At 38.6% G+C, this 18,487-nt stretch overlaps 1 protein-coding gene across 2 annotated transcripts in view; it reads left to right on the top strand.

Annotated features, from left to right (window-relative positions):
- NEBL (nebulette) overlaps positions 1 to 11,179 on the top strand; it is a 337,204-nt gene extending 326,025 nt beyond the window's left edge. For both annotated transcript variants that reach the window (XM_060006187.2, XM_060006186.2), the window contains 2 exons: positions 4,046 to 4,152; positions 5,637 to 11,179. In XM_060006187.2, the coding sequence (XP_059862170.1) occupies positions 4,046 to 4,152; positions 5,637 to 5,813 (284 nt within the window). In that variant the 3' untranslated portion in view covers positions 5,814 to 11,179. The remainder of the gene's footprint in view (positions 1 to 4,045; positions 4,153 to 5,636) is intronic.
- Positions 11,180 to 18,487: the final 7,308 nt, after the last annotated feature.

Here is an 18,487-nt window from a genome sequence, read left to right as displayed (position 1 = left end):
ACATTTCAAATAGAGCCTGAAACCCTCAGAGCTTTAGTCATCTTCCAGACCTCTGGTCCATAAATCTTACCAATGTGAAATGAAAGTTGTCACACTTTTGTGTTTTGTTGTTGCCTTAGTATAATGAAAGCCACTGTTTTGTGGCTTTTATGCTATTGAAATAGAAACTGCTCAACCTCAAGACTCTTGGGCTGGAAGACCATCATACCTTTACCACCATCTGTACTAATGCCCATGGGTTAAGACTCCGTGCTTCCACAGCAAGGGATGCGGGTTCCATTCCCTGGTCAAGGGGAACTAAGATACCGTATGCCGCTCTGTGCGGCCAAAAGAAAAAAATAATGCTCATGCTGTCTGACCACTAGTTTAATAAGGAGGGCACTGTGTGTTTTTCTCTTTCATAAGAAGTACTTGTTTGTTGCAAAATTAGCCTAACATCTTGCTTTTGCAAAAACCCATTGAATTCCATATTTTTGTGGACAATGTCTCATACTCACGTGGAATAGCTATCTTTTAGCCAAATCCATAATAAACCCAATTTCCAAAGCCATTACCTGAAATTTCCTTTTGCTTGTTTCACCTATGTTTCATAAAAAACGTTCATGTAGCACAACAATAAAAAAGCAATGTCTGTGCCTCTTTTTAAATAGGGATTTGCTTTTAGTAAGTTGATTCCTCTGAGCTCTCAGTTATATTTTTCATAGTCCTAATAGGAGCTTCCTAAAATATCTTCTATTGTACCAGGTATAAGGTAGATAACAAGTTTGATAACCCCAAAGAGACTTGCGTTAAATAATGTAAACAGAGAGGGAGATGGAAATAATCAATCAAGGCATGAGGAGAGACCGTAAGGACAAGGTTTCTCATTCTAAACTCTCCTGCTCTCTCCAGCCCACACGTGTTTAGGATAAATACCTTCTTCTCCTTCTGTATTTGACAGTAGCTACAGATTCCTTTTGAAGGTCGGATTTGAACAATTGAGTAGGCATGAATTTTCATTTTTAAAAGCCAAAGTTAGAGAACACTTTTCTTCTTTTTGAAAAAATTTTTATTGGAGTATGGTTGATTTACAATGTTGTGTTAGTTTCAGGTACACAGCAAAGTGAATCAGTGATACATATACATATATCCATTCTTTTTTAGATTCTTTTCCCATATAGGTTATTACAGAATATTGACTAGAGTTCCCTCTGCTATACAGTAGGTCCTTATTAGTTATCTATTTATATATAGTAGTGTGTATATGTCAATCCCAATCTCCCAACTTATCGCCCCCCCCATTTCCCCTTTGGTACCATAAGTTTGTTTTCTACATCTGTGATCCTATTTCTGTTTTGTAAATAAGTTCATGTGTACCATTTTTTTAGATTCCACATATAAGTGATATCATATGATATTTGTCTTTCTCTGTCTGACTTACTTGACTTAGTATGGTAATCTCTAGGTCCACCCATGTTGCTGCAAATGGCATTATTTCTTTTTTTATGGCTGAGTAGTAGTATTCCATTGTATATATGTACCACATCTTCTTTATCCATTCATTGGTCGATGAGCATTTAGGTTGCTTCCATGTCTTGGCTATTGTAAATAGTGCTGCAATGAACATTGGGGTGCATGTGTCTTTTTGAATTATGGTTCTGTATCTAGAGAACACTGTTAAACGACATTCTTGAGTTGTCAGTACTGATGGGTGCTAAACTGGGATTATCATGCACAACCTGTGTAAACATAAACGCATTACAGCTGATGAGATAACATATTTAAGAGTTTTTTCATCATTATCCTTTCCTGATCATTTTTTCCCCAAAATATTTTAAGATGGTTGTGCGTGATTCTATACATCAAAATTTAAAGGTCATAGTTAAGTAGTGTAACAAAGGATTAAGTGTTTAATTCTTTATTTTTATTACTTGTCAAGGGTTACTTATTTAATCTTAAGTATTTACAGATAGATCAAAATAATAATGAAGCAATGTCTTCTTTAAATGGATTAAAAACCAGTTCAAGACTGCTGGCCTGGGGATGCAGTTGGAGTCGTTGACTAATAATGTATTTAAGGAAATGCCCTAAGTATCCTGAGCCATTTCCTTCATTGGGCAAAGGACAGATGTCCAAGGCCATCACTGCTCTAGGAGGGCAGTTAGTTTTGTCACTCCTCTTATACCTGCATGCTTTGAGCATAGCGGGCAGTGATTATTGTTAACATCCATGCCAGCTTACTAAGTGACCGGAAAGGTAGTAAGCTCTGTGCATGCATGAAGTCTCTTAAATGCTTGCTGATAGTCAAGGGAGTAAATAAATGAATGGTCATTGCTTCCAGCTTCCAACACAAGAAAAAGCTCTTTTACTCAGCTAGTTAAGTAGGTCTAGATATTTATGGGAATTCCAGTATTTTTTCTTCATGAGGGAATTATGACAACATCCTTGACATCTATTGATGTTAATATTCAAATTGAGTTGATAATGTTAAAAAGTGCTGTTTTCTGACATATTTGATGTTTAATCGCTTTATAATATACTACAATCCAAGTAAAGCTCTTTCTCGAAAAAGACATTAAATAAACACAGTTGTAACAACATTGTAATATGAATTAATTCAAGAACTATTTAAAAAATCCCCATTTAACCTAATATCATTATTATCTGGAGAACAGATTAATGATTTGTAATTTTCTGATGATTAAATTCTTTCAAGTTTGATGTTCTCATAGATCATTAGAATGAGTGTGCCACTTATAAAATATTAATTATTCATGATACCCAAGAATTATATCTGCTTTATTCTTTTATTATAACTGTCCTGAATAAATCAACCCGTGATAATTACTTTATATACTCAACCTGATTGAACAAAGATGGCAACCTATTGTGGGTTTTTATAGCACGTATATCATAAAAGTTTTACTAGTGCATCATATAATTATTCAAACCACAACGAAGGGCATGCCTACTAAAATACCTTCATTTATAGCCCATGATTCTGGTTGCAAATACTTAAACACACACTACTGATTTCGTAGGGTTTTATGTAGCTTCTGTATTGGTTTACCTAGAATTCAGTTTTCTTCAAAACAGGAACTATGTCTTTTGAATGTCATTAATTAGTGGTGAGAACAGCACAAACTAAGTGAATACTATCTTTTTTTATGTATTATAGAAGGATAATGTTTACGAAATTCTTTAAGTGGTTTCGTTCCTCAGGCTTTCCTAACACTATCCAGCTAACTTATAGCCAAAAATAAAATGGATAATTTGTAATATTCTAAGTAAAATTTTCTTTTAAGGCTTAACAAACATTTGTTGCTAAACCTATGCTATGTTTACCGTCTTTGTAAAGGTAATATTCTCAAAAGTAATATTTTACCTTTGTAAAGGTAATATTCTCAAAAGTATGTCTCAAAATATTGAAAGCACCCATTATTAAATATCCTGTGAAAACACTTATACCCTGTCATTGACAATCCAATTAAATCCCTTTAAATTTCTTTTTTTTTAATTGAAGTATAGTTGATTTACAATGCTGTGTTAGTTTCAGGTGTACAGCACAGTGATTCAGTTATGCATATATATGTAAATCTGTTCTTTTTCAGATTAGTTTCCCTTATAGGTTATTATAAAATATTGAGTATAATTCCCTGTGCTATACAATAGGTCCTTGTTGTAAATTCCTTTAAATTTCTTATTTTTATTTTGGAAAATACCTACAAGGATCCCACGGCCAAATGAAAACAGGATTTTGTTAAGGGATTGCGGGAAATTTCTGTTTTGTATTGTTTTAACATAGCATCTGCAATAGTGTAATACAAATATTTCTAACATATTTAACTGCATGTTAAACTGATTACCTGTATATGTCCTTAATTACTGACATTTATACTGCTCTAGAGATCACTTACAATATCACTCTTCAAATTTCACATGACACTGAAAATGGCATTTGGTTTCAGAAATGTCTAGCAGAGCATGGGGTCACCTGAGGGCTTGGGAGGGGTACTTCGAGACTCGGTTTAAGGATTCTTTGTGTGTGTGTCTGTTTAACGCCCAGCACCTGTTCTTCCTGGAGCCTACCAGCAAAGCCATTCTCAAGGGTATGGGTACATGCATCAGACCAGCTTGTCATCCATGAGGTCAATGCAGCATTCACCAAATCTAGTAAGTGCCCATTTGAAGCGTTCCTCCTTCCCTGGTCTTCATATTTTATCTCCAGAATGTAAATGCACGTAGAATACAGTTGAATTGAATAGGGTACATTTTTTATATAAAGGGTAAATGATGATGTGTTGCATTTTTACAGGCTTCCCTAAGGAAGTGGAAGACATATAGGGGTAGACCGTTGAGAAGGGGAGGCACGATGAGAAAACATGCAAACAGTAAAACATACAAAGACTCTACCAGTACCATAACCTCATTGTTATCTCATGATTGGAAGTTGTCAACTACGGTCTTCATTCAGTAAAAAAAGCACAAATATCTGGTCACGTTAACTAGTGAATCAGAATGGCCACTGAGAGCTAAATGACACAGCCAGCATATGTCTTTGAGTCCTCCTCTGGAAATCTTGGAGTGCTGATTCATTCACTGAATGTAAGGCTTGGAAGCAGTGTTCCGGGTCATTTAGTCAAATGTGGCATCTTAGGCTGAAATTGCTTCTCCAGGCTTCCGACACAGTCCCTTGGCCTTCGCCTGTGCACTTAGAAAGAGGTGGCCCTTCTAAGCTTGTAAAATACCTTTTTTAAAATGTATTTTTGTTGAAGTGTAGTTGACTTACAATATTATATTAGTTTCAGGTGTACAACATAGTGATTTGGTGTTTTTATGGATTATGCACCATTAAAGTTATTATAATATTATTGACTGTTTTTCTGGGCTATATGTCACACGTCTGTGACCTACTTATTTTTTATAACTGGTAGTAAGGTATCTTTATTCACTCTAAAGTTCTTTGCATCTCAGCCAGTTTCCTCAGTCTATGATTGATTTTGAGATTGTCTGATATCATTAGCTAAACTCTTGACCTCAAATGAAAACAAATATAGTAAAACTCATTTAAAAAATTTCCTCATTATAACAAGGACTTAATTATATGTACTTAAATATTCAGGACATTTATATGCTAGATTTCTATCACTGTGATACAAAAACCTATTGAGTATATTATGGATTTTTTCTTTTATTTGTTTTAAATATTTTTAAGAGGAAACAAAAATTTTTAGTCAAGTTCATTACCTCTGCCAGGAGACCGACGGTAGTGATTTGGCAGTGACTTGGACCTGTCTGCCACTATGGTGGGTTTTGTTCTCTGAAGAATGTGGAGAATCTACATAATCTAAGGTGTCTGGGCTTATCTGAAGCTGGGGGAGTGGCTTTACTGCTTCAGAGCTTACTTTTTGACGGGCTAGCTATTGTATTTAGCGGCTTGCTCTGGCCCCCAGTATTACGTCTTTTGCCAGACTAGTAACCTTGAGATGAACACAGTCAGGACAGACAGTACGCTCTGGTTTGCAGGACTCCAGAAATAGATGTGCTTGGGAAGATTCCTGATAGTTACTTTATGCGTGGGTTGGTTTGTTGCGACCCGCATTTGCGGCTGTGACTATCTTGGTGTCCATCGTGTGACCCCGTCTTTCCCTCCTCAGAGGACCTACCGAGCCATGTACGATTACAGTGCCCAGGATGAAGATGAAGTCTCCTTCAGGGATGGCGACTACATCGTCAACGTGCAGCCCATCGACGACGGCTGGATGTACGGCACGGTGCAGAGAACTGGGAAAACCGGGATGCTTCCGGCGAATTACATTGAGTTTGTTAATTAATCATTTTTCCTTGCCCTTTGAGCTTTGTTCTAATGTACACTAAACGTAATCTTTTTAAAAGGTAGAAGATACTTTTAAGACAACTTGGCAGTTATTTTACAGTAATCTATCCTTCCTTTGACAATTAGACACGCAGGTACCAGGAAGAAGGAATGACTTCTGGGCTGAAAACAGCAGCATTTTCGGTAATTCGTATAAACAAAATAATTAGGTCTGGAGACCTGGTGCTGCTAATTGTGTTAATGTTTTCCTTTGATTGGCTATCGTGAACCCTTCTGGGGAAATGTATTTTTGTAGACTTTAATAGAGACGTTGATTGTCCCTTAAATGTCACAAGTATATGAAATTTCTTAGCTGTCCCTTTGGAATCACCAGAAGCCAGTCCTCGTAATTCAGCAACACAGCCGATAATTTAAAAACCATTTAGCTTTTGAGTCATGACGCAATTTCCAATTCAAGTGAAAATTGCCTAAATATATTAAATGTAAGCAGTGGCAGAATGACAGTTTGGTTAAAATTATATTGACTGGTGGCCTTAGGGATCTAGAAACTTCTACCGAACAAAGAAATTTCCTTGTTCCCTGGGCCAACTTGGGTCTGTTTATTTCTCATTTGTACCGAGGTGTATCCTACTCTCCATTTACATTCTATGGACCTAAGTATATGCTTGGCTGCCTAGAATGTCAGGACCAAATTACTTCACAGCTACTCTACAAAGGGCAAATTTTAAGGTCATCTATATTATTTCCCTGATACTAATAGCCTTTACCCTGTTGCATGTCATGTAGGTTCAAGCTTCTGTAACATAGGCAGCTGCACTGCCTGTTCCTCTTATTAAAACAAAAAGTGTGGCCGATATCTAAAAGCCCTTTCCTCTAGTTGCCAGCTCATCAGAAAAACATAACTTGAAAAGTTGCTTGAGATTCTCTTGCCGCATTGCACTCTAGTTTTGAAGGATTTACACCTTAGGAAATAGATGTATACTCTAGCAAATAAGTGATTTAGGTGTTTATTGAACAGCTTTCATTAACTTAATGCCGCTATTGATTTAAAAGCAAAGAAAACTTCATAAAAGCCAGTTACAAAGTCGGAATACGAAGTGTGCTGGGGGAAGCCAGCGAACAAAAGATTACCAGCTCCGCACACAGAGACAGGTGATCTGGTTTCTTATTTGGGAAAATGGTATTCAGATTCTGGAATGGGAATCTAGCCACTAAAACCGCTTAATGAAAAGACTTCCTTTCCACTTTCTGGTTTTTATTTTGTAAATCACATCCAGGGGTGAGATTGGGATGTCACCAGAGATTTGAGGTACAGGCCCAACAGGTTGTTCATTTAAAAAGAGATCGTTGTCACATTTTCATTTCCAAATGAGTGACATTGCAGGCTCTGGCTGGATTCACAGCTGTGACCGTCATGTCGTGAAGTTTAACCTGGAGTCCACAGTCAAGATCACTGGAGAGACTAAGGTCCATCAGCAACTCTGTGTTTTTCTGACCATGCCCTTAGTGAGACTTGCAACAGGGTAGCAGTCATGTAGGGCCTGACTCTATAGCTGTAATGAAACTGAAAAAGTAAAGCTACAAAAATGTAATCAAATGTATGGGCCTTGGGGCTTTCTGCCTTAATAATATATTCAAAGAAATTAACAAAATATGCTGTAAAACATCTTTTACTGAAATGTTTATTGGTCCAAAGGCAAATGTTAATTCATTTACACCTTTGAAAAATAAGCACATCATTTTGAGAATCTGTAGTCTTATTTTCATCGGGCTAAAAGAGTAATTAAATAAGGTTTATTACATTCAAGCTGCATCTGCATGACGCTGATGTAAAATTGAAAAGGGAAAAATTCAGGCAAATAACTAGAGATTTTTTGAGGGGGTTTTACATATTACCACATAGCCAGCTTAGCTGATTTTCTGTCATTGAAATGACCAGTTGTGATTCATCTGATTAAACCCCATATCGATCTGGGTGTCTTATACAAAAACCTGCAAAGACAAGCAGAACTTGCAATATTCTTGCAAAAATTTCTGTGCATTAAAACTGAGGGCAATAAGCTTGCTTATTAATTTTATTATACCATTAAGTAAATATTTAAGATTCACCCAGACAGACTACTTTTTTGTGATTATAAAAGAGTAGTTGTTGATTAAATTTGCAGAGGAAATGTAAGACGGGTACAATTTTTGATAAATAGCACATTTATAGGAAGCTCAAAGGAGACCGATTTGAAATGATGATTATAATCGGGGAAGTAACCGTAAAGTAACAGCTTGATGTTTCATTGTTTTTCTCATCCACTGATTTCAAAATCAGATTCGCTGAATGTAAACGTCAATACTTATTTGGGGAATAATTCTCCTAAAATGTTAAGCCTCACATAATGTTTGCCTGGTAAAGTGTTTCTCCTTCCCAGCCTTCAGGAATTAAGATCGGATCAGAATTTAACTAGAGAGCAGTTATTTTACAATAAAGACTGAGGGAGAACCAGTTGCACATGTTCACGATGCTATGATTTGATAGTGTTGTCACCATTACTAAAGCCTGTCAGGATATTAAGCATCTCAGTAGAAACATAGGAAACAATAGATGTATAAAACCAAAGCGCTATTTTTACAGCATCATTTTCAAAACTGTGTTCTCGGACAGCTTCTCCCCTTTCCACACTCCCCCTCTCGCCTTCGATTTGGCAGCGGGCAGATGCTACATATAACGCTGACAGCTCAAGGATGGTTTCAAAAACAATCCTTTTAAAAATCAAGTTAAAGAAGACTGTGTATGTGCCCGAGCACAGAGAGCAGGCACCTGATTTTCTAAACGTGTTCTCAATCCTGATAAAAGCACACGGGCAGTTCGATACGCTTTTCAAAGTTCCGAAAACACAACTGTACGTGGATCATCTCTCTCTTGAGAAGAGCATGGCAACAGAATATATTGCTTTTGGTGTAAGTTTTTGTAGTAGGCGTTTTTACTAATTCTCGTTCTCTGGGAGAGCTTTCTATTTCTAACCTGTGGCAAGACAAAGTCTTCATGTCTTCTTGTTATTGTTTACACATCCGCAGTGTAGCCCACTTTGAAATATTTATCTGGTTGTCAGATCTCCGCGCTGTCCCCGCATCTTCTCAGGCCTCCCCCACCTCAGACACCACACAGGAATTTGCAAGCACAGTTCCCAGGAGCACCCTGTATGAATATGGATGCGATCAGACCAGCCCCTCTCTTGCCACCAGGTTCATTGCATGAGGATGACGAAGATACCTTTTCGCCAGTCTCGCCACAGTCTTTCTTTCCTTATCCTCCATGTTGAGCTAGACAACACTCTGGGATTTGGGAAGCAGACTTTTCTAAACACACAGTGGAAGCTCAAGGTGCATCTCTTTTTCAGGTTTGTCCATCTCCAGTAGAATGTTTTTAATGAAAAGATAAAGAACATGTGTGTGATCCTTTAATAACACCTCCCTATATAAAGTGGATATATTAATAGTTTATACCAAAATTATAATACAGAGATATAAAAAATATATAGGTGCCTTTATGATTACCCTTGTTTATTCACTATGGTCTTGAAAAGAAAACCAAGCAAGCAAGCTTCTGCCTATTCTATAGTAATATTTTATTATATGATTGGTATTTTTTATGGTGGGGAAGTGAGATGCTCCTGACAGATACGAAAGGTGATAGATGATTGTATTTTACCTCTAGAGGTTTAGAAAATACTGACTTCTTCCGTCTATTTCTGAAAGGTTCTTTCTGGATTTATATATAGTTGAGATGCATAAACATTAACTTTAGGTTTGAGATTTAAAATTCCTATTGTAAGATAGAAGAGTTATGTTATGAGGCTGAATTCATTACATAAGATGAAATTCACTTCATAAATTCATTATACCTTAGCTATTTGCTTCTGATAATCTGAAAGTGGCTAGAGTATGGTTGTTTGGGGTAACTCGACATGGAGGTGAGAAAGCTTTGGTTAATAAGAAGCTGTGTAAACCAAGTTAAGAATGCTAAAATGAAGGTCTCTTTCTGAAGTATTCCGTGCCCATTAGGGTTCTTTCCAGGCACTGCCAACCAGTGCTGATCCAAAAAAGTCAAGACGCTGTACGATGCTTCTGTGGCCATCATTCCCTGATCCGCAAGCCTGGAAGGATCCCTAAGGCACACCTCCTCCCCAGTTGTCCCTGTTACTTCAGTATCTTCGTGGGAATTCCACAGGCTTTTTGTGTTTGATATGTGGTATTCAATTTGCATAGTATATACTTCTTTGTAATCCAGTTGCTGTTAAGAATGATTTATTTTAAAGGAAAAGAGAAAACTGCATCATAGTTCCCTTCCTCGGTGTTCGTACAATGAACTGCTGAGCATTTACAAGCAGCACCGAGTGTGTTACAGGAGGGGTGTGGAACCGTTGGTCTTTGACCTGTGATTAAAACCCAAAATTGAATCATTGTGCAGATTGGCTTCTCTTTGCCTCAAAATATGTAGAATTGTGGTTGATGATTAATTTGCAAGATTGTACTAACTTTGAGAGCATACAGTTTTCCAGGAAACGCTTCATGTTTTTAAAATGAAGGGGCTTACAGAACAATACAATGTTATTAATATAATCTGGCTTTTGTTATGCAAATTGTTAACACCAGCTATTAAAATATATTTTAGTAGAAATGCTTTAATTCATGTTTTTTTCCTCTACACTGTGAATCTTTAAGCCTTGGTGGACTAGAGCAACATCGTGCTGCCCAAAGGACTAACCTATGCAAACTAGTTCACATTTTAGTGGATGTCACAGGAATTGTGTAACAAGACGTTATTTCCCCCTGCATAATGTACAGCGGCATTGAAATAACACATTAAGCCTAGCATCATGTATGTATAGATAGCTACTCACAAACCCCTCACGGCTACCATAATCATTAGTATTACCATTCGTTTAAGAGCAGATCGCTGATTTATCTGTTAAAACGACGTCAACGATGTCAGAACAAGAATGACAGATGGATGCATCGGCCTTGGCTTCCAAGTGGTCCCTGCAAGTGTTCTCCTGTGATAGAACCGCGTTCTCAGATGCGCTCTCTCCAGGGTATTATTATTCTGTGTCTTCTTTCTGTATTTGTAAAACATGATAACGCTTTAATTTCCTATCTCTACACATTCGGTTTGCTTAAATAAATGCAGGATATAACAAAATGGTTCCACTTGTTGGTTCTCACCTTGGTTTCTTGGAGCAGGGGTCATTGATAACACCCTGGGTATGGGTTTATCGAGACAACTCACGTCAAATGGCCTCGAAGGTCTGTGGTGGCCTCAGTGCACTAACCTTGGTGAGTCATTCAGAATGTGTCTTCTTCCCCCAAATAAACTTAGCTTTAAATGATAACAATATTATGCTTTTGCAAGCTCAGTCTCCTTCTGATTTTATATCAGCATACTATAGTAATACATCATCGTAGTTCACCTCTTTCAAGATTAAATTCCTCATATGTCCTCAACAGTACAGTTTTAATTTTCTTGTATTTGTAAGAAGAAAGAAACAGGTTGCAGCAAAGAATAGGAAGTGCACAAACGGAGTGCATGAAACAGGGAGATGCTCTGATTTCCCAGCTCAGAATGGCTCATTTATCATAGAGGAGAATTGCTTTCTTCCTGTTTCCCATAGTTGGAAAAAGTGAGTTACTTCCTTTTTTTGCCCTCATATAAATCTGCTGAGACTAGAATCTTAGCTTTATTGTGTTATCTTGTAGAAGTTCCTCTTTGATGGTGCCTAAGCCCTCCTAATTGTAAACTGATAAACTCTGCTGATGACACATTTAGTACTCTTGCTTATAGAGTAAACACGCTTCATAATCTTGAGTTTTGTGTTTCTCATATTCCAAAAGTATGAAATGAATATTTGTATGATATTAATCAGCAAACATACTGATAATATTTCAAATGACAAAACAGCTTGCTCATTTATTTATTTGAAGAATTTACTTTTTTTTCTCTCTCTCAAAGTTTTTTTTCCCCACCGTGCTCACAGATTTTACTCTTTGGAACCCAACCCACAGAGACATGAGTAACTTAGTAAGATTTTTTTTTTTCTGAATTAAAATAATTTAGGTTTAGGATAAACTATGCTTGTATTTTTATTAACTTAAAAATTTGTGAAGTTAGTTGTACAGGTAATTGAGACATACGTGACCACTAGAAGTCTACCAAAGTAACTTTTTACAAAAATACTTATACATAATAAATTGAAAAATAGATAAAAGGAAAGTTTTGTTCCTTTCTTTATGTAATTTGCTTCTCCTAAGCAGGGGGATTGAATAGAGTTTTGTGATGGCAGAAAACTGGATATGGTCCAAGTGTGAACTTCAACTCCTTTCTGCAGTTCTAAGCAAAATTCTCAGGCCTTTGTCCATTTATATTTGTACTTGGGAGCAGCAGAGTTCTGATGAAAAATAGAATGAGAAAATGGGTTTAAAGGGTGAAAAGTCAGTATTAGAACAAAGGACACAGTTACTGATTTTGTATTTATACTGTGGCATTTTGATCTTTGCTTTCACTTTTTTTAAAAAGTAGCAAACATGAAAGAGAATAATAGACTAAAATAGAGAAATTAGCAAAATCTGAACGGCTGTTATTTCACTTGAGAAAATAAGGAACTTTTCTGCATTCCAAATTTAGTTACTCAATTGCTTTTAAAATGGACTCGTTTCTGGTTCTTGAGCCAGCCCACTTTTTCCAGAGGGTTTCTACCCAAGGCCACGTGGCCCTTATTAACTTCTGTTATCTCGCCACTCATGACAGGCGGCTGGATGGAGGTGACCCATCTATAGCATGCCCAGGAGCCCTTGATAGGAGCCTCACAAGAACTTTGCCCAACAGGAATGATGGTCACTGAACCTGTCCACGTCTCCCTGAGGAGCCCAAGTTCACAGTATAGAGCAGGTTGGTTAACTGGTCTGATTATTAAAAGCTAAAAGACATAGAGAAAGCAGGAGGAAGTCGAGAGTAAGCAGAGCTGTGAGTAAGCAGAAAGCATGAGATGGGGAAAGCTCATGAGATGGGGAAAAGATATTTAGGACAGATGGAGCAAAAAATAAAGTGGATGGTTGGTGGTGGCACAAGCCCTGGAGATGGGAAGACACTGATTCTTGCTAACAGCAGCCCTTGAGAGTAGGGAGCCCCAGCCCCTGCTGCTGAGGAAGTGGCCACACTCCATGTCAGATGCTCAAGGTTCTATCCTGGTCCTGCTGCCAGTGTGAGGCCACCTCCCCCTGTCTCGATAAGGAACAAATTTCATGAATGTTGGAAACACTTGCAGGGTGTCCCCCAAACGAAACACCAAGTGGCCAACGTGATTGAAATGCCAATTACATTTTTGCAGTTGAAATGTTCCAAGGTTGTCTTAAATAATTTTCTCTTGTTTTCTTTTATGATGCGACATATTACACCGTATACGTGCTACTGAAAACCACTTTAGTTAGAAGTTGTTTCCCTAGGCTCTATGAAGGGTATCAATAATTAATAACAGATGAATTTAACTTCAACCAGTGGGTTTGTACAAAGAAAGGATAGGGAGAGGAATGTTCTCATCAACTTCGAAGTGTTTGGAAAAGAACATGGGAACGACTGGGCCACCTTAGAGAGTGACTCAGGCACTGGTGTCCCAGTGACAAAAGCTGAATTGTTTTTGCAGAGCTTTCAAAAATACCTAATTCTTCCAGGTTTCCTCGGTGATAGTTCTTGATTAAGGTGGATGAAGCAGTAACTGTAACTTACTCACTCAGCATGGATTTATTCAATGCTTACGTGATTCAAGGAACAGAACACAGGAACTTTCGTATTATATTGGTAGAGGGGGGACTTACATTAAACAACCAATGATATGCATTTATCCACTTGTATACAGTTGTGTATACTTAACACAGTTAATTGTTTCATTGCAGTTTGAGAGATGTTGTGAAAGGAGAGCCTAGTGCTCCCTGAGTTCTTAGAGCTGGGCCGGGGTGACCTGTGGACTCGGCGCAGGGGAAGGTGTGGAAGACTTCTCTGAGGATCTGCTATTTGAACTGAGCTGAAAGCCGCACTGAGAGCTCAGTCCATCTAAGCCTTAGATGCGTGGGAAAGTTTAGTCACTGGCCGCTAATGATAGAAATACTCTAGTCTTCTGCCAGGTTTTAATTTAAATAGCAATGGCAGGCTTTCGTAATTTTCATTCAATTAAATTTTCATGAACAAAAGTTGGGGTATGCACGTGCACGAATATGTGTGCATGCCCTACCCTTTGGTTATTCTAATTATGACTTATTCCACTTCGAAAGTCAGCAGGTTGCAAAGAGTTAATTATACACACAAAGTTGCACAGATGTGGAATACTTCACTTCCTTTTTTGGATAATTGGTTATTATGTAGACTTTCCTGTGTCCTTACTTCCTCCTTGAGTATTTTTGGAAAGCATGTGCTTACTGGAGTTTACGGTCCTACAGTCTGCAGCAGAACCATTGATTAAAAATGCTGTTCTCTCCTGTTTTAGATTCCACAGGTTTGGGAATTGTCCTTCCATCTAATATGTGATATGAGTTAGATTTTCAACCATTAACTGGACAACACAGGGAAAAATCACTCACAAAGCAAGATAGTTGTTGGTAATTATTTACAATAAGTCCTTGCTTGGAGGTAAATCATAGCTTTGTTTATAGAATTCTGGCAAGATTGTTGAACATCCGTCTCCTTTAAAAATCTGACAGTATGTTTGCACATTTTATCTGCGGTACCCTTGCCCCAGTTAAATTCATGATCGATAATACTTTGGATGTATTTGGCTCTCATAATGCTTGTGTGGGAACACTTTTTGATATTTATAAATACTTGCTGGCTGCATGTACATCTTTCTTTTAGAAAGGAGTGTTTTGACTTTCAAAATGGTGCCGCATAAAGCGATTTCTGAACTTCTACATCTTTTTGTTATGTTGCTTTTCTTCCAAAAAGCGTAGCTCTGATGATCCAACTACAGCCATCATATTTGTATTGTAACACAGTTTCTTTTGTTTACAACCATATGCCCACTGTTTTACATTCATTTTAGTGGGGTCGGGAGAAGAGGTGCCTGAAAACCCGGGGGACAAACTTGTTTTGTGTGACCCACCCAGTGGTCCAGGTGAGTGTGGAAAGCATCTGACTACAGCCATCCTCCACCCAGAAAAACAAGGGACGGGCACGGGGAGATTTTTCTATCTTCCATGATTTAAGTCCTAGAAAGGTGTGAGAGTGGGGGAGAGGATGGCTCCTATGCTGATTTATTTTTCGAAGCAGGCAAATAAAAATGTTTATGGTATGAGAACATTATTATAGTATGTCAGCTCTTAGTATTATCGAAAGATTTCATGCCTGAAGGGTATTGAAACATTTTCAGAACTTCAAATGATATGCTACTTGATCATGACGGAGACCCTAAAATGGTAGTTTCATAATGTAGAATCCTTAAGAATTTGACAGAGTTAATTTAGTTATATTTCAGCACAGATCCAAGATCTACATTACGATTGATTGGGGTGGAGGGGAGTTATCGGCCAAAAGAAGTCCTGTACCAAAGATGACCATGTCAGGTGAGTGAGTGAATACCTGTGGAACGGTAGCATCGCAGGAAAGAGAAGGAAGGACGTAGCTGGGGCAAGGGCAGATCTGAAGAGCCCAAGGCCTCACTTGGATGAAAGGTCAAAGTTTTTGCTTCAACTGGAATTGGGTCTTTCAAAATGATTCCAGTCTCAGGAGGTAGAGTTTCTCTGTGTTGGCCTTGGTTATCTTCCCATGTCTTTGCAGTTTTGTCATGTCCACAAAATAATGCCGCACTCAGTTGTGTTGCTGAGCTTTTCTGGGGGAACGATGGATTTAGAAAGCATCTGGAAAATGCTGAAAGTTCACTTTGTGTGAGTACAAGTTGGGATGTAGTCTTTGAATTTAGTATTGTGTGATGCCCCAGCCTTTATATGGACTTTTTTTCCTTTAAAGTCTGAGAAAGCCATGTTAATCGGAGCGGAGCTGAGTAGGTCCCGCGTTAGGTAGAATTTGGGTGTCTCACATCTCTGAGAGGGACAAGTTTCAACCAGCAACATGCGTGCCCTTTCACACTTGTTGCCTTTGGACTCACAGATTTTCAGGGGAGCAGAGACCTTCAGTCAAACCCCTACCGTCAGGAAGACATGGCATGATTGTCTCGTTGTATTGATTGGAAGACCAGGGCCTGAGAAAGTTGGTGACTCTATCATAATCTAATGGCTGGACTTTGAAGGTGGATAAAAACCTAGCTCCTCTGTCTTCGATCATGGTGCCTCTCCCCTCACACAGTGTTGCTCTTGACGTCCGCTCTATCTGGTTCAGATGGCGAGGAGAAGAGTGAGCGCTTATCTGGAGCTGCCCTTCTTGTTCCTTTAATGTCCCAATACTGGCTCTGCTGCACAGCTGTGAGCGCTGAGGAAAGTGATCCCAGGCGGTGCCCCGCTTTGATCACCCAAACCATGGCAAGGACACTTTGGAGTAGCAGAAGAAGTGATGGTGTCCAGACTCTCATATCACAGGTCGGGAAGGCAGTATCTCATTTCCTTTAAGACTCTGCAACTGCAAATTAAGATAAAAGGAGAACAGGGTCTTTAGAGCACTGATTTGAAGTCAGAAAGCGTTCTGTTCCATGTCCAGCCCTTTCTTCTCCCGAGGGGACTTTAATAGGATGAGTGAAGCTACCATCTGGTCCAAACTCAAACCTCTTGTCGTTCGGGTAGTTAGAATGCCTCAGGACTTCTAACCAGCTTGGTTTTTAAATGTCATTTCCACAAGCGCTTTTTAAACTCTTAAACATTTGTCCCACTTGTGATGCCAGCAGGGTTTGGATTTGGACGCCTAAGATAGATTTGGGGCTCGTGACAAGTCACCCCCTCCCAGTTGTGTGCCATCCTGTTTTCCCCTTCCTTTTCTTTCCTTTTATTCCATCCCTTCTGTTTCCTGTTTTTAAAAGAATGTACTGGTTCTCTACTTAAAAAAGTAATCCATCCTCACTGTAAAACATTCAAAAGAGTAAAGAGAAGGAAAAAATGACTTCCAAGCCCACTATCAGAAACTGTGGTGTTGCTGTGTATTCTTGCAGAGTGTTTATTGATACATGTGTGTAAATTTTTAACAACAATTGTCTTATAGACAATTTGATGGGCCTTTCTCCCATTTGACGTTGCATAATGAAAATTTCTTTTATCATTAAGTAATTTTTGGAAAATATTCCATCATATGTATGAATTATTTAACCTTACCGGACACTTAGATTGTTTTCCTTTTAAAATAATGCAGTGACTATTTTCATATTATTATTTCCATTATTATTTCCTTAGGGTAAATTCCATCAAAAGGGAATTGCTGGGATAAAAGGATCATATAATTTCAAGGCTTTTAATAAATACTGTTATTAACTTGTCACTCAGCAAAATTTACGATTTAGATACCTACTATCAGTAGATTGTTCCTCTTTTACATCGTTTATTTCTGTGATTGCTAGTGAGGTTGAACGTTTTCTTCACATGCTATTGGCTGTTTGCAGTCCGTTCTCCCTGCCCCCAGCTTCCTGGTCTTCCATTCTGTTGCTTGGGATATGCAGCACTGCTGTCTGAATGTTTGTTTGTTTGTTTTCAATTTGGTATGTATGGCCAAATTACCCTCCAGAAAGTTTCCTCTAATTTATACTGCCATCAACCGTTTGTTCCGTCAAGCCCTTTCTGACACTGCATGCTACTGTTTGTTTTAATTTTTGTGAGTACCCCTTTTAGTTACAGAAACTGTTAATGCCATCATTTTTACATACGCAATTGCTGTGTGTTAAAACCTCAGAGACAGTACAGAGAGAGAGACAGACAGAAGGACAGAATTTTGCAGGAGAGGAAGTATAAATAGACAATGCAGAGAAGGAGTCAGGTGTGAAGGAGAAGGGCTGACTAGGAAAAAGAGTATGGAGTCGAATTAGTCTGCTAGGACTGCCATAACAAAGTACTGCAGACTGGGTCGCTTAAACAGGAGTTTATTGATATTTTCTCACTGTTCTGGAGACTGGAAGTCCAAGGTCCAGACCTGAGCGGAATTGGTCTCTTCGGAGGCTTCTCTCCTTGGCCTGCACATGGCCGTCTTCCCCCTGTGTCTTCAGGTGCTCCCCTCTGTACCTGTCTCTGTCCAAATTTCCTCTTATAAGGACACCAGTCAATACTGGATCAGAGCCCATCCTCATTACCTCATTTTAACTTAATTACCTCTTTAAAGACCTTCTATCTAAATATAGTCACATTTTGAGGTACTGGGTGTTAGGGCTTCAACATATAAATTTGGGGGGAACAAAGTTCAGCCCATAAGAGGAATGAAAAAAATCAGTACTTCTGGGCAGCCAGGCACAAACAGGTGTAGCTTGGAAGGGATTGAATTTAGAGAATTTTAGAGGGACAGTCTGAGTGCCCGGGGAAGGCATTTGAAAGATGAAGGAACTAGGAGCCAGAAAGGTGAGCCAGGTGGCCCAAAGTCACAGCAAGTTAGTTATAGAGCTAGGACAGGAGCCCAGGACTCAGCGTTTCAACTCTCCTGGTTTTCCTGTTGCATTGCACTGCCTCAGGAAGCTCAGCTCTTCAGTGAGGCTGTGCCCTGTGTCTCTCCTGCTCTGA

Source organism: Delphinus delphis, chromosome 2 (assembly GCF_949987515.2).
Source record: "Delphinus delphis chromosome 2, mDelDel1.2, whole genome shotgun sequence".
Taxonomy (NCBI): Eukaryota; Metazoa; Chordata; class Mammalia; order Artiodactyla; family Delphinidae; genus Delphinus; species Delphinus delphis.
The sequence above is the reverse complement of the archived record's forward strand: the minus strand, read 5'-3'. Positions and strand labels throughout refer to the sequence as shown.